We start from the raw sequence: 14,216 nt of genomic DNA, 5'->3' as shown, positions 1-14,216 counted from the left end.
TACGAGGTGTCATCACATCGGCCAGCCGGTCCCTGTACTGCGGCTCCACAAACAGTGGCTGTCCACACACACAGAGACAGTCAGTACAAAGCTAACATTGACAGAGTTACTTATATTATCACACAGAAGAGAGCATATCCTGTAAGTAACACATATATACGAGGTGTCATCACATCGGCCAGCCGGTCCCTGTACTGCGGCTCCACAAACAGTGGCTGTCCACACACACAGAGATAGTCAGTACAAAGCTAACATTGACAGAGTTACTTATATTATCACACAGAAGAGAGCATATCCTGTAACCAACACATATATACGAGGTGTCATCACATCGGCCAGCCGGTCCCTGTACTGCGGCTCCACAAACAGTGGCTGTCCACACACACAGAGACAGTCAGTATAAAGCTAACATTGACAGAGTTACTTATATTATCACACAGAAGAGAATACATCCTGTAACTAACACATATATACGAGGTGTGCTCAGAAAGTAAGTACCCTTTAAAAAAAAAAACAAGTAAAACAAAGTTTTTGCAAAACAAAGTTTTTGCAAAACAATTTTATTTCTACATGAAAGCCAAAACCGTAAAACTATTTTTCAACATTGTTTCGACCAATGTTCAAACACTTGTCATACTGGGTGATCAATTTGTCTAGACCCTCTTCGTAGAAGGTTTCCGCCAACGAATGTAGGCATGACTCCGCGGCAGTTTTCACTTCATCGTCGGTTTCAAAGCGTTGGCCGCCTAGCTCGCGCTTCTTGTGCAGGAACAAGTGGTAGTCAGACAGTGCCAAGTCTGGGCTGTAGGGCAGGTGATCGAACTGCTCCCAACGAAATTGTCGAACCAATAATTGAGTGACAAGAGAAGGTTGACCGCTCCGATTCTCATCATGCACATTTGTTCAACCACCATTGAACATTCTAACCCACTTTCTCACCATTCCTTCAATCATCACGTCTTCCCTGTAAACATCTCAAAGTTGACAATAAATTTCAGCCAGTTTCACATTCCTTGCGTTGAAAAATTTTATCACGGAACAAATTTCACAATTGGCGGGATCACTAATTGTCTTAAAAATTTTAAACGTTCAGGAAAAACTGTAAACAACATAGAACAACAAAAATGGCGTGAGACGAGAGCCAGTGAATAAGGATGACTAGTGCGCATGCGCGGAACACCAATTGCAGCGCTACAGTGGCAGCAGAATGATACAGTACTTACTTTCTGAACACGCCTCGTATTTATGTTAAATATTTCATAGCTACAAAATTTGGCACAGAGTAGTTTTTCTGCCATTTCCAGCTCGATTGTCCGTTTGATGTTGGATCTGTGACATTGCATTCTACTAATAGACCTTTAATCAATCAATCAATCAATCAATAATATCTTTATTCAAGACATACATAAAATGTACATGAATGCGTCGTTCTTAATAAATAAATTCAAGTGATGTTATATTAGTTGCACATATATACAATACTTTTAATGTAAATTATTTTCTTAACATAGTTAAATCTTTACATAGTTGAAAATAGGTTTAATATTATTTAAAATCGTTTTTATTACCAAATTATAATTAATTCCACTAGACTTCAGAAATCAAAATCAAAATACATGGCTCTGGGAGTAAAACTCTTCAAAGTTATAACATGATAAATCAATTACAAACTGTTTTAATTTATTTTTGAATCTAACACTATTGTTTTCATTCCTGATGCTACCTGGCAGGTTCCCCATAAACTTGATTCCCATATAAGTTGGGCTTTGCTTAAATTTTTCTTTATTATGTTGTTTCATTACAAAGTTATTTTTGTTTCTAATTATAATCATGAACATGTAGTTGTCGTGGTAATTTAGTCTCATTATTTTTTTACATTATAATACTGTTCTATATATATAGAGGCTGTATACAGTCATAAACTTTAGCTCTTTAAAATATAACTTACATGACTCATCTTGTTTGAGTTTTAGAATCACCCTAATTGCCTCCTTCAATATGATGTGCATACCAACCTATACTTAAATTTAAGATTTTCTTCTGATTCCTTATGGTCCGTCCCCCTGAAGAAGAAGTGAGTCACTGGATATGTGTTAAATTAAAGTTTTATGTCCAATAACTTTTTACCAAGTTTTGTAGCTCTATCTTAGATCTTTTTCAAAAATATGTAGCTGTCCTCGGACTTTTTTGACAACTTGTATAAATTTTAAAACTGATTTAGATACCTTTAGGGCGATTATTTGGGACCAGAAACCTTCTTGTTGCCAAAGATTTATGGTTTTCTCCATGAGTGGATAAGACGGAAAAAACATCAACACTCCATCTGGTACCACTCTGCAGAAGTTGGTCAGCATTCTCCCTAGATCTCCCAGGTACTTTGGATTCTCCCTGGAACAAAGTAGTTCAATAAAACTTCTGAATTTTTCCTTAATTTTAACTACTTCTTTATGATTATTTAACTATAATATGAACAGGTGATTTAAAAAATGTTTAGCCTACTTATGTATGGTTCAAGCAAAGTTAGCTTCTAAGTATGAAGCTGTGTCTTTTCAGTGAGAACCAACATCTGCAATCCTTAATGATCAGTTGCAATATGAATTTAAATGTTGGCTTTTAATGTAGAACAAATGTAGCCAAGTAAGCAAAGTATGTACTAAATAATAGTTTTTGAAAGTCCGGATAAAATTGTATCTCAAACATACTTACACTCAGAAGTGTAGAGACAACTTATAAAACACTCTAATCAGCCTCAAGCCTTATAAGCTTTACTATAAACTTAATAGTACTACGAATAGTTGTACCAATGGACTCAAAATTGTTTCTATAAACATTCAATGCCTTAGGAATAAGACTGATTTAATTGTAATTTTCGCTAATGAGGTTGGATATGACAAAATTTAACCACAAAGGTAGTTAAAAATTATGTTAATTTGGTTTAATTATTTATTTACTTCATTTATAAGTTACCTGAAAATGTATTCTTCGAATCCAAAATGTACATTGTACAAATAAAAAATATAAGTGTTCAAAGGTGTATTCTTGTTACTTATATTAAACACTTTTCGAGGCTATATTTCTGATACAAAATATTTTAATTTGGGTACAATATTAATTACACATTAAACTGCTGTTTAAATTGATAATATATGTGAGCTGAGCGTACAGGGTGTACAAAACTTGAGTGTAAAAGTTTACAAACTATTTTATTCTATTCAATCTAAATAAATAAAGAAATTTGTATTGAATTTTAATTATGTAATTTGAAGGATACACTCATTTTGTTCTTTCTTAGTGGCAAAAATGTTTTCAAATTAACAAAAGATAATTTGTAGGAATTCTTCAGTTTTACTGACCTATTAGCGAAGGTAGATATCAGTTTTTCACCAGTTGGCCCTTTGTTCAACACATTTACAGAGATCTGAAACGAGAAAAAACATTTCTGTTTCAAATTTACTGAGCACAACTTCTCACAAAAAACAATGATCAAAATTATGATGTTACATGAGGATATATGAGTAACTGTGATATTGTTACTAGTTTCTAAGCAAGTATAGAGCTTTCACTACTTTTCTCTACTGTTATAAGCTTGACAGTGGAGCAATAAAAAATATAATGTCAATATGAATAAAATATAACAACTGTATAGTATTTATATGCATGAAGAAGTTTTGTTTGTTAGAAAACTAGGACAATAGAGTGTACTCATGATTACAATGTCATGTGAACATTACCTGAGATGACTCAATGATGTGAGGGTTCTCAAGTTGTACAGGAATGGGAATGCCCAGCTCAGAGATGGTAGCATGTAGAGGCGACAGGGTTCCACTGGTCAGGACTATAGAGTGTACTCATGATTACAATGTCATGTGAACATTACCTGAGATGGCTCAATGATGTGAGGGTTCTCAAGTTGTACAGGAATGGGAATGCCCAGCTCAGAGATGGTAGCATGTAGAGGCGACAGGGTTCCACTGGTCAGGACTATAGAGTGTACTCATGATTACAATGTCATGTGAACATTACCTGAGATGGCTCAATGATGTGAGGGTTCTCAAGTTGTACAGGAATGGGAATGCCCAGCTCAGAGATGGTAGCATGTAGAGGCGACAGGGTTCCACTGGTCAGGACTATAGAGTGTACTCATGATTACAATGTCATGTGAACATTACCTGAGATGGCTCAATGATGTGAGGGTTCTCAAGTTGTACAGGAATGGGAATGCCCAGCTCAGAGATGGTAGCATGTAGAGGCGACAGGGTTCCACTGGTCAGGACTATAGAGTGTACTCATGATTACACAATGTCATGTGAACATTACCTGAGATGGCTCAATGATGTGAGGGTTCTCAAGTTGTACAGGAATGGGAATGCCCAGCTCAGAGATGGTAGCATGTAGAGGCGACAGGGTTCCACTGGTCAGGACTATAGAGTGCACTCATGATTACAATGTCATGTGAACATTACCTGAGATGGCTCAATGATGTGAGGGTTCTCAAGTTGTACAGGAATGGGAATGCCCAGCTCAGAGATGGTAGCATGTAGAGGCGACAGGGTTCCACTGGTCAGGACTATAGAGTGCACTCATGATTACAATGTCATGTGAACATTACCTGAGATGGCTCAATGATGTGAGGGTTCTCAAGTTGTACAGGAATGGGAATGCCCAGCTCAGAGATGGTAGCATGTAGAGGCGACAGGGTTCCACTGGTCAGGACTATAGAGTGCACTCATGATTACAATGTCATGTGAACATTACCTGAGATGGCTCAATGATGTGAGGGTTCTCAAGTTGTACAGGAATGGGAATGCCCAGCTCAGAGATGGTAGCATGTAGAGGCGACAGGGTTCCACTGGTCAGGACTATAGAGTGTACTCATGATTACAATGTCATGTGAACATTACCTGAGATGGCTCAATGATGTGAGGGTTCTCAAGTTGTACAGGAATGGGAATGCCCAGCTCAGAGATGGTAGCATGTAGAGGCGACAGGGTTCCACTGGTCAGGACTATAGAGTGTACTCATGATTACAATGTCATGTGAACATTACCTGAGATGGCTCAATGATGTGAGGGTTCTCAAGTTGTACAGGGAATGGGAATGCCCAGCTCAGAGATGGTAGCATGTAGAGGCGACAGGGTTCCACTGGTCAGGACTATAGAGTGTACTCATGATTACAATGTCATGTGAACATTACCTGAGATGGCTCAATGATGTGAGGGTTCTCAAGTTGTACAGGAATGGGAATGCCCAGCTCAGAGATGGTAGCATGTAGAGGCGACAGGGTTTCCACTGGTCAGGACTATAGAGTGTACTCATGATTACAATGTCATGTGAACATTACCTGAGATGGCTCAATGATGTGAGGGTTCTCAAGTTGTACAGGGATGGGAATGCCCAGCTCAGAGATGGTAGCATGTAGAGGCGACAGGGTTCCACTGGTCAGGACTATAGAGTGTACTCATGATTACAATGTCATGTGAACATTACCTGAGATGGCTCAATGATGTGAGGGTTCTCAAGTTGTACAGGAATGGGAATGCCCAGCTCAGAGATGGTAGCATGTAGAGGCGACAGGGTTCCACTGGTCAGGACTATAGAGTGTACTCATGATTACAATGTCATGTGAACATTACCTGAGATGGCTCAATGATGTGAGGGTTCTCAAGTTGTACAGGGATGGGAATGCCCAGCTCAGAGATGGTAGCATGTAGAGGCGACAGGGTTCCACTGGTCAGGACTATAGAGTGTACTCATGATTACAATGTCATGTGAACATTACCTGAGATGGCTCAATGATGTGAGGGTTCTCAAGTTGTACAGGGATGGGAATGCCCAGCTCAGAGATGGTAGCATGTAGAGGCGACAGGGTTCCACTGGTCAGGACTATAGAGTGTACTCATGATTACAATGTCATGTGAACATTACCTGAGATGGCTCAATGATGTGAGGGTTCTCAAGTTGTACAGGAATGGGAATGCCCAGCTCAGAGATGGTAGCATGTAGAGGCGACAGGGTTCCACTGGTCAGGACTATAGAGTGTACTCATGATTACAATGTCATGTGAACATTACCTGAGATGGCTCAATGATGTGAGGGTTCTCAAGTTGTACAGGAATGGGAATGCCCAGCTCAGAGATGGTAGCATGTAGAGGCGACAAGGTTCCACTGGTCAGGACTATAGAGTGTACTCATGATTACAATGTCATGTGAACATTACCTGAGATGGCTCAATGATGTGAGGGTTCTCAAGTTGTACAGGAATGGGAATGCCCAGCTCAGAGATGGTAGCATGTAGAGGCGACAAGGTTCCACTGGTCAGGACTATAGAGTGTACTCATGATTACAATGTCATGTGAACATTACCTGAGATGGCTCAATGATGTGAGGGTTCTCAAGTTGTACAGGAATGGGAATGCCCAGCTCAGAGATGGTAGCATGTAGAGGCGACAAGGTTCCACTGGTCAGGACTATAGAGTGTACACATGATTACAATGTCATGTGAACATTACCTGAGATGGCTCAATGATGTGAGGGTTCTCAAGTTGTACAGGGATGGGAATGCCCAGCTCAGAGATGGTAGCATGTAGAGGCGACAGGGTTCCACTGGTCAGGACTATAGAGTGTACTCATGATTACAATGTCATGTGAACATTACCTGAGATGGCTCAATGATGTGAGGGTTCTCAAGTTGTACAGGGATGGGAATGCCCAGCTCAGAGATGGTAGCATGTAGAGGCGACAGGGTTCCACTGGTCAGGACTATAGAGTGTACTCATGATTACAATGTCATGTGAACATTACCTGAGATGGCTCAATGATGTGAGGGTTCTCAAGTTGTACAGGGATGGGAATGCCCAGCTCAGAGATGGTAGCATGTAGAGGCGACAGGGTTTCCACTGGTCAGGACTATGCAGTGAACCCCCTGCTTCAGCAGAGATCTCATCCTGCAGGACAGAATTAACCTTCTATCTTATATTGATTAATGTATTAAGCTAAAGTAACAAGCTTTTGAAGTTGTTGACAGTAGAAATATTTGTAAAAATTTCAAACTTAATAACAACTACTGGATAAAACAGTAGTTTTAATCTGATATCTGCATAGAATTGATAAGTTCGAAACTCACGCAAATCCAGGGCTGAAACACCAGAAGTTTATCACCTTAGCATTGGAGTTGAGGGTAGTTTTGGAGCTGGACCAAGAATCAGGTTTGGCTTTCTTCGGTACTTCCGGTTCAATGTATACCTGGGCCAATAGAGACACGGGTGACTCCAGAGATTTGTAAAACATCTGACTTTGTAAACATTGAGGCTCATAAGCAAAATTATTTAATGACTAAAACAATTATTTAATGAACTTCACAGAAGACAAAACATTACCTTGATAACTAAATTAATTACATATGAATTATTCTACAGGGGTGCTGAAAAGTCCCGGGACGGTCTAATAACTTTTGAACTAATTACAATATAAGAACCAAAATTTACATCAAGCTTTTGCTCATAAAAAACTATTATTTTATGTATTTCACCATGATATCCTGCTTATGGGGGACGTCCCGCTAGGGGTTGGTGAAAATTCTTAAATAGAAGCATAGGTCGAGTCGTACATCAAATTAAAGCTCTTTTTAATTGAAACATTTTGGCGAAAATCTGACGTAAAACAGTTGACGCATTACAAAATGGCGGACACTCAAAGATTATAAAATACAGAATTTTTCAAATGCAAACATTCTGGTTGTTAAAGAAAAACTGAGACACTTAATCTTTTATTTTACTTCTTTTACTTCAAATCACTTACCAAAACGGTTATAACAAATGTTCAAAGTGTTTGCCTTCAGTTTGCTGACAATATCCCAATCGATTGTAGAACGCTAATATCGCATTGTTTATCTGGAAATTCCTTATCAGCAGGTAAGGTTATTACCTTCCTTATCTGGGAAAAGTATCATTAAACAGATGCCTTACCTCATCACAGGATCTAATACGGTCACCAAACCCGCGCATCATTAATAAAAGTTATTCTTTCTCTCTCGGAAAGCGCCATAGCAAAATAAACTAGCACTACTGAAACTACTTGCAAAATTAGGGCTTGAAGACTTCTAAGTGACTGAGTTGATAAAACAACTGTATCTGTCAGCTGGCAATTTCATTGTTGTCTTTTTGGTCTTGTTTGCTCCAGCTGATTACCTTCCAGATAAGGAAGGTAGTTTCAGTAGTGCTAGTTTATTTTGCTATGGCGCTTTCCGAGAGAGAAAGAATAACTTTATTAATGATGCGCGGGTTTGGTGACCGTATTATTAGATCCTGTGATGAGGTAAGGCATCTGTTTAATGATACTTTTCCCAGATAAGGAAGGTAATAACCTTACCTGCTGATAAGGAATTTCCAGATAAACAATGCGATATTAGCGTTCTACAATCGATTGGGATATTGTCAGCAAACTGAAGGCAAACACTTTGAACATTTGTTATAACCGTTTTGGTAAGTGATTTGAAGTAAAAGAAGTAAAATAAAAGATTAAGTGTCTCAGTTTTTCTTTAACAACCAGAATGTTTGCATTTGAAAAATTCTGTATTTTATAATCTTTGAGTGTCCGCCATTTTGTAATGCGTCAACTGTTTTACGTCAGATTTTCGCCAAAATGTTTCAATTAAAAAGAGCTTTAATTTGATGTACGACTCGACCTATGCTTCTATTTAAGAATTTTCACCAACCCCTAGCGGGACGTCCCCCATAAACAGGATATCATGGTGAAATACATAAAATAATAGTTTTTTTATGAGCAAAAGCTTGATGTAAATTTTGGTTCTTATATTGTAATTAGTTCAAAAGTTATTAGACCGTCCCGGGACTTTTCAGCACCCCTGTATATTGTATTACTATCAATCATTTCTAGCTACTCAATTCAAACTATTACTAAACACTAGTAATGTTTATTTGAAGCTTACAACATAATGAACTCCAAAACATCCAAAGTGTACATATACCTTGTAAAATAGATCAGAATTGTTCTTGACACCCTGGGGGCCACAGCTGGCATAAACGACCTTGAGGAACTCGTTGAAGCGCACAAGCATGTTGCCCTTTGAGGCAAGGGGAGAGTCACTGGTGGTGGACAAGAACTGTGCCAGACCTGTCAGAGCCTGGTCTATTACTGGCACGTTCTCTCTCCTTGAATCTGAACAGACAATTGTATATATTACAAGCATGTTGCCCTTTGAGGCAAGGGGAGAGTCACTGGTGGTGGACAAGAACTGTGCCAGACCTGTCAGAGCCTGGTCTCTCACAATTGAGGAGTGGAGACCATACACAGACAGCCATGGCCCGGCTAGTTGAAGGGACAACTTCCTGAGCTGAGGGAGATATCAGTAAGGGCCATACAGTAATTAGCTGAGACTAAATTGCTAAATATGAATTCAAAACCAATCAGATAATAAATATTAAACAAAAGTATGTAATACTATCTATATATATAAAAATGAATGTTTGTATGTTTGTCCTTTATGGAATCGTGAACTATTGGACCGATCATGATGAAAATTTGTACGTATATGTATTTTTCCACGGAGAAGGTTTATAAGCTATGCCCATCCCTTTCCCGATTCAGGATTCCGCCCCACTGGTTACAGAAATACCCATAAGAAATGCATTGCAGCAGCAAACATATGTTAACGTCTTTTCAAATTTTTAAATCAGCTGTTCTTTGTAAACATATATTACACTTATAGTTTTAAAGCATAGAGTAAGCTTAAGAGAAACGACAAATTTTGTTTAAACTGTTTTTTGCAATCACTGTTAAACATAGACTTTTACTATCCAGATAATACAATTCAAATTTGACGTAAAAATTCACCTTTAACTGCAATATTTATTTAATATAAACCATGCTCATGCTTGATCAGAAGAGTAATGCAGATATCATAATTACTATCTTACGTTGGCTACAAATATAAAGAATGTTATAAAATCAACCTTAGTTGTTTTTTTTGACAGAAGTATGGTTCTCAAAACTCCGTGGTGTACATATTCTCCTCGATCGAGACAACAAAAGCAAGCTCAATCGTGGCATCGGAGATATAACTAATTTAATCTAAAATTTATTATAGTAAAAAAAAAAAATTTACTAAGTAATATAAGGACTTCGGTTCTTAAGATTTGCGTGCGAAGCCGTGGGTAACAGCTAGATAGAGGCAGGAATATGGTACATACCTTCATAATACGCCCAAGAGGCTCACGATGGAACGACTATCAATTATCTCAGCAATGTTTTAGAATGTGATAGAAAAAGAATAAGTGAATATAGTGTACTGTTTTCAACGGGAAATTGCGTGCGAAGCCGCGGGCAACTTTTGCAAAAAATTATTGAAATGCGCAGCAAAGCGCGCCGGGGCCCGCTAGTTACATATAATTGTGAGTAATCAACATACAACATGGTAAAAACATGGTAATAATCTATTGTTGTTGTTACCAACTTTTATTACATATAGCTTATATCTTTGTTTCTGCATTAGATACACTATAAATATAAATGTTGGCAAAGATAACAAGAAATAGGAAGATAAAGATGCTGGCAATATGTGAAGTGTAATCAAGTGATGAGCTCAAAAAGATAAGTGCTCTGAAGATGAACATAAAAACACATAACATGAACTCTGTGACATGACATAATGATATTACACATTGTCCTTTCACTAAAAATTTCCAATTTTCATAAGCATTATATTCAAAAAAAGACAAAAAGCCAGATTTTAACATGAGGGTTTTTATAGGATAGGAAGATTACGGTTACTTTTACCAGATAGAATGTTATTCTTCTTCTTCATTATCATAGACATTAAAACAAACACACAAAAATGGAGTATTTCTTGCCCACCAAGCATTTTGTGAGTTTAAATTTCTCTCTGTGAAAATGGAAACTGAATCTCTCTGTAGTTGACGTAGAACTCAGTATCCTTGAATATCCTTCCAATATGGTAAAGATAAGTCTGCTCTTTCCATTCTATAAACACTCGTGTTAACACCTAACTTGCGTCATAAACAAATACATTTTAACATTATTTTTATTCCTTGTCACATTATACTAGTACTAGTACAATTCATACGAAAACTGTTTTGGTAATAGTTACAAAACATATTTCATTAAAATATACAATACATTAATTTATAGAAATTATCAATATTTTTTAATTTGTTTAACCATAATGTTCATAGAGAATACATAATCAATATGGTATTAATTTTAATTTTTTTTTTTTTAACTTATCAACTATTGATCGATCGCTTTACAACAGAATTTTGTTACTTTACCTTGATTGTTAGTTTGAACCATATTTTACACATTACCATATTACCTTGGATCGAAGTGGTTTTGAACCATTTGTGGTCATTATCCTCTAATTATTTATTAAAGATCTAGGATAATTGGAAGTTGACTGTACCTAGGTAGTTTACGACTACGAGTTGAGAGGGAATAAGACTATAGAAACACAAAAGGATCAGCCCTATCAGAAAGTTGGTTTTATTTATTTAACAGACCTAATTTTTATAGTGTGAAAATACTGTTTGAACCAAAACCAGATAAAATCAATGCTTACTTCAGCTTTGCCAAGTAGTCCAAATATGTACGATCCTGGGAATGTTCTCCCTGCCTTCTTTCCCTTGTTGGGGCCCTCTTCTTTCACAGTATCCAGTTCTATTTCATCAACAGCCTTTTCTAGAGCCAAAAACATTGTCTTCAATAAACACAAATCTTCCATTTTGAAATCCATCTCTGTGTCTCCGTCTGATTCTTGATTTAAATTGTCACTAAACTTTTTCATTGCCTGAAAAAATTATGAGTTAATTACATTTTAAATAACCTTATGACTAAGCTTTAAAGAATTTTAATTGGCAAGAAAACCATTGAATTAGAGAGCAGTTTGAAAAGTGTGTACTGTCCACCACACGGGTCTACAGTCAGAATCCAGCTGTCATAGCAGAAAGCTTGTCTGAATGCTAACACTTCTTTTGTGGCTTTCCAAAATGGGCTACAGTTGTATTAGCATAACGTTCCTCAAATCAAAATAATATTCACCGACAGTAGGACGTGGTTTATAACGTATGAATCACAGATTATTGCTAAAAAAGATTTTTGTTACAGTTAATTGGATAACAAACATACGTAGTGAAGGAAGGAATTAAACCTATCAGTGAATTCCCACAAATCTCCTTCTCTGTAATGATAACATAACTCAATATATGGTTGTTGTTTTATTATGTGTTATAATAATGAAGGAGAGACAAGATGGTGAAACTTGGATTAACCCCTTAACTGCCATGTCTGTGATAACAAGTTTCGAACAGCTGCTTCACCACACAACGCTTGAGAGCTGTAAAATGATACACATTGGCCTCCAGTAGTGTTTATTTGAACTAAAACAAATCCAAAGTACTGCTGTTGATTTGCTACTACATTCTGATTGTAAACTAAGGAACTATCATGAAAGCATATTGGTGAAGTTTTATCTGGACGTTAGAAACAGAACGTTATTGTTTTCTAGTTTAATTCAGTTGCGTTTTTGAAGCTGCTACTGCAAGTTTTTTCATTTTCTATTTTGATTGTGTTTCAGTCAGTATGGTAGGAGTTAGTTGCAGTAACAATAAGACCGTTTCATCAATTTTAGATTCATCCATGTTCGTTGTTGTGAGTAAGGCATTCTCAGCAGTGTAAGTTGTCTGGGAATGATGGCGATCGAAATGGGAACTCAATTTATCAACAACGACCCAATGTGACAATTCAAGAGATTCTGATGGCAGTTTGGTGAATGAAAATATCGCTAAAGTTTGTGCTGACTGTGGAGGCTCTGAGCACGGCAACCCAGAACCCAGAAGTAACCTGTAAGAACACCATTAAAGACTCGACACTTAAAGGGTTAAATACTTAAATCCTAAAGATCAGTAACGGACCTATGTTATCACCATACAAAACAAGGAAAACCACTAATTTTTTATGCTGACAAGTTTTGTGGTATAAAATGGAAGGAATTCATTGAACACGCATTCAGAAGTGTAATATGAGGTGTTGAAAACACAGGAATGCGAAGTGCTGTGAATCCCAACTTCCTGCACAATTGTGTTTATACGTAACAATGCTTGATATCACACTACACACAAAACTAAAAATCTATACCAATTTAAATGGATGACAAATCAACAAGTATTCATCTTACAGTCCAGACTTTCGCTCACTGATTTTCATATCTTCATGCACATAAAAATGACCATGGATCTTTCAGCCATTTTTGACTACAGTAAAATTATTAAAATAAGAAGCGTGGTTTTATGGCACGGATTGCCAGTTTTTTTTAGGAAGACAGAGTTTTTAAATGAAAGAAAAAGTGTAATTTTAATATTTATGTTATAAAATATGTTTATATAATGTATATTTTACCCACCACCCAACTTGGATTAGTTTCCAATCTCATTGTATCATTTGGAATTCTTTTATCTTATTTTCTAGATTTCAACCATGCATAAGCATTTTAAATTGTCATACAAGCCTATTAAATACTTTGAATTGATGTGATTTAAAATCTTAAAAATGTGCAAATTTAGAATTTACGCCTTGCTTTTTTTCTCAATTTTGATTTGAATTGGATCACATATTTGAGAAATATGCTGCCAATAAGTGAAGTATTTATATTATTGTGAAGTAATTCACAATAATATAAATATTTTATATATTATTTATAGAAAGTTTATACATTTGGGTATTTTAAAGCACTTAAGTTTGTTTATTAACATTTACAGAAATATTAATAAACAAACTTAAGTGCTTAAATACCCAAATGTATAAACTTTCTATAAATAACATATAAAATATTTATATTATTGTGAATTACTATATTCCATGGCCTTTGTAATCTATTAGTGGTACCACAAATGCCAAAATTAAATAGTATAAAGTTAACCCTGCAACTGGCTTTAAGTGATTATCGACATATTAACTATGTTATATATGATCTTACACAGCAAGTCTATTTTTACATTGTTTGAACTAAAACATAAGTAAATTAAAAGGTAAAAGATCCAAGGTGTCATATTGTACCATAAAACATTCTATTTTATTTGTCATTAAACATTTTTTAACTTGGACGATTGCGATTTGTTCACCTGATTTCTGAACACGCAAAAATTACTGTAAGCTTTATCAAAATTTCCTGTAGAGTTCACGCTCTA

At 36.5% G+C, this 14,216-nt stretch overlaps 1 protein-coding gene across 1 annotated transcript in view; it reads right to left on the bottom strand.

The window, feature by feature from the left end:
- The window catches only part of LOC124358529 (regulator of telomere elongation helicase 1 homolog), a 76,289-nt gene that overhangs the window by 15,837 nt on the left and 46,236 nt on the right, over window positions 1-14,216 (bottom strand). Inside the window, 10 exon segments of the mRNA XM_046810827.1 lie at window positions 2,226-2,388; window positions 3,354-3,418; window positions 3,878-3,993; window positions 5,087-5,142; window positions 5,195-5,289; window positions 6,510-6,603; window positions 6,802-6,944; window positions 7,159-7,242; window positions 8,987-9,352; window positions 11,594-11,821. Of these exon segments, the coding sequence (XP_046666783.1) occupies window positions 2,226-2,388; window positions 3,354-3,418; window positions 3,878-3,993; window positions 5,087-5,142; window positions 5,195-5,289; window positions 6,510-6,603; window positions 6,802-6,944; window positions 7,159-7,242; window positions 8,987-9,352; window positions 11,594-11,821 (1,410 nt within the window).

The sequence above is a fragment of the Homalodisca vitripennis genome, chromosome 3 (assembly GCF_021130785.1).
Source record: "Homalodisca vitripennis isolate AUS2020 chromosome 3, UT_GWSS_2.1, whole genome shotgun sequence".
NCBI classification, from domain to species: Eukaryota; Metazoa; Arthropoda; class Insecta; order Hemiptera; family Cicadellidae; genus Homalodisca; species Homalodisca vitripennis.
Note: the sequence above shows the minus strand (reverse complement) of the source record. Positions and strands in the feature narration are given on the sequence as shown.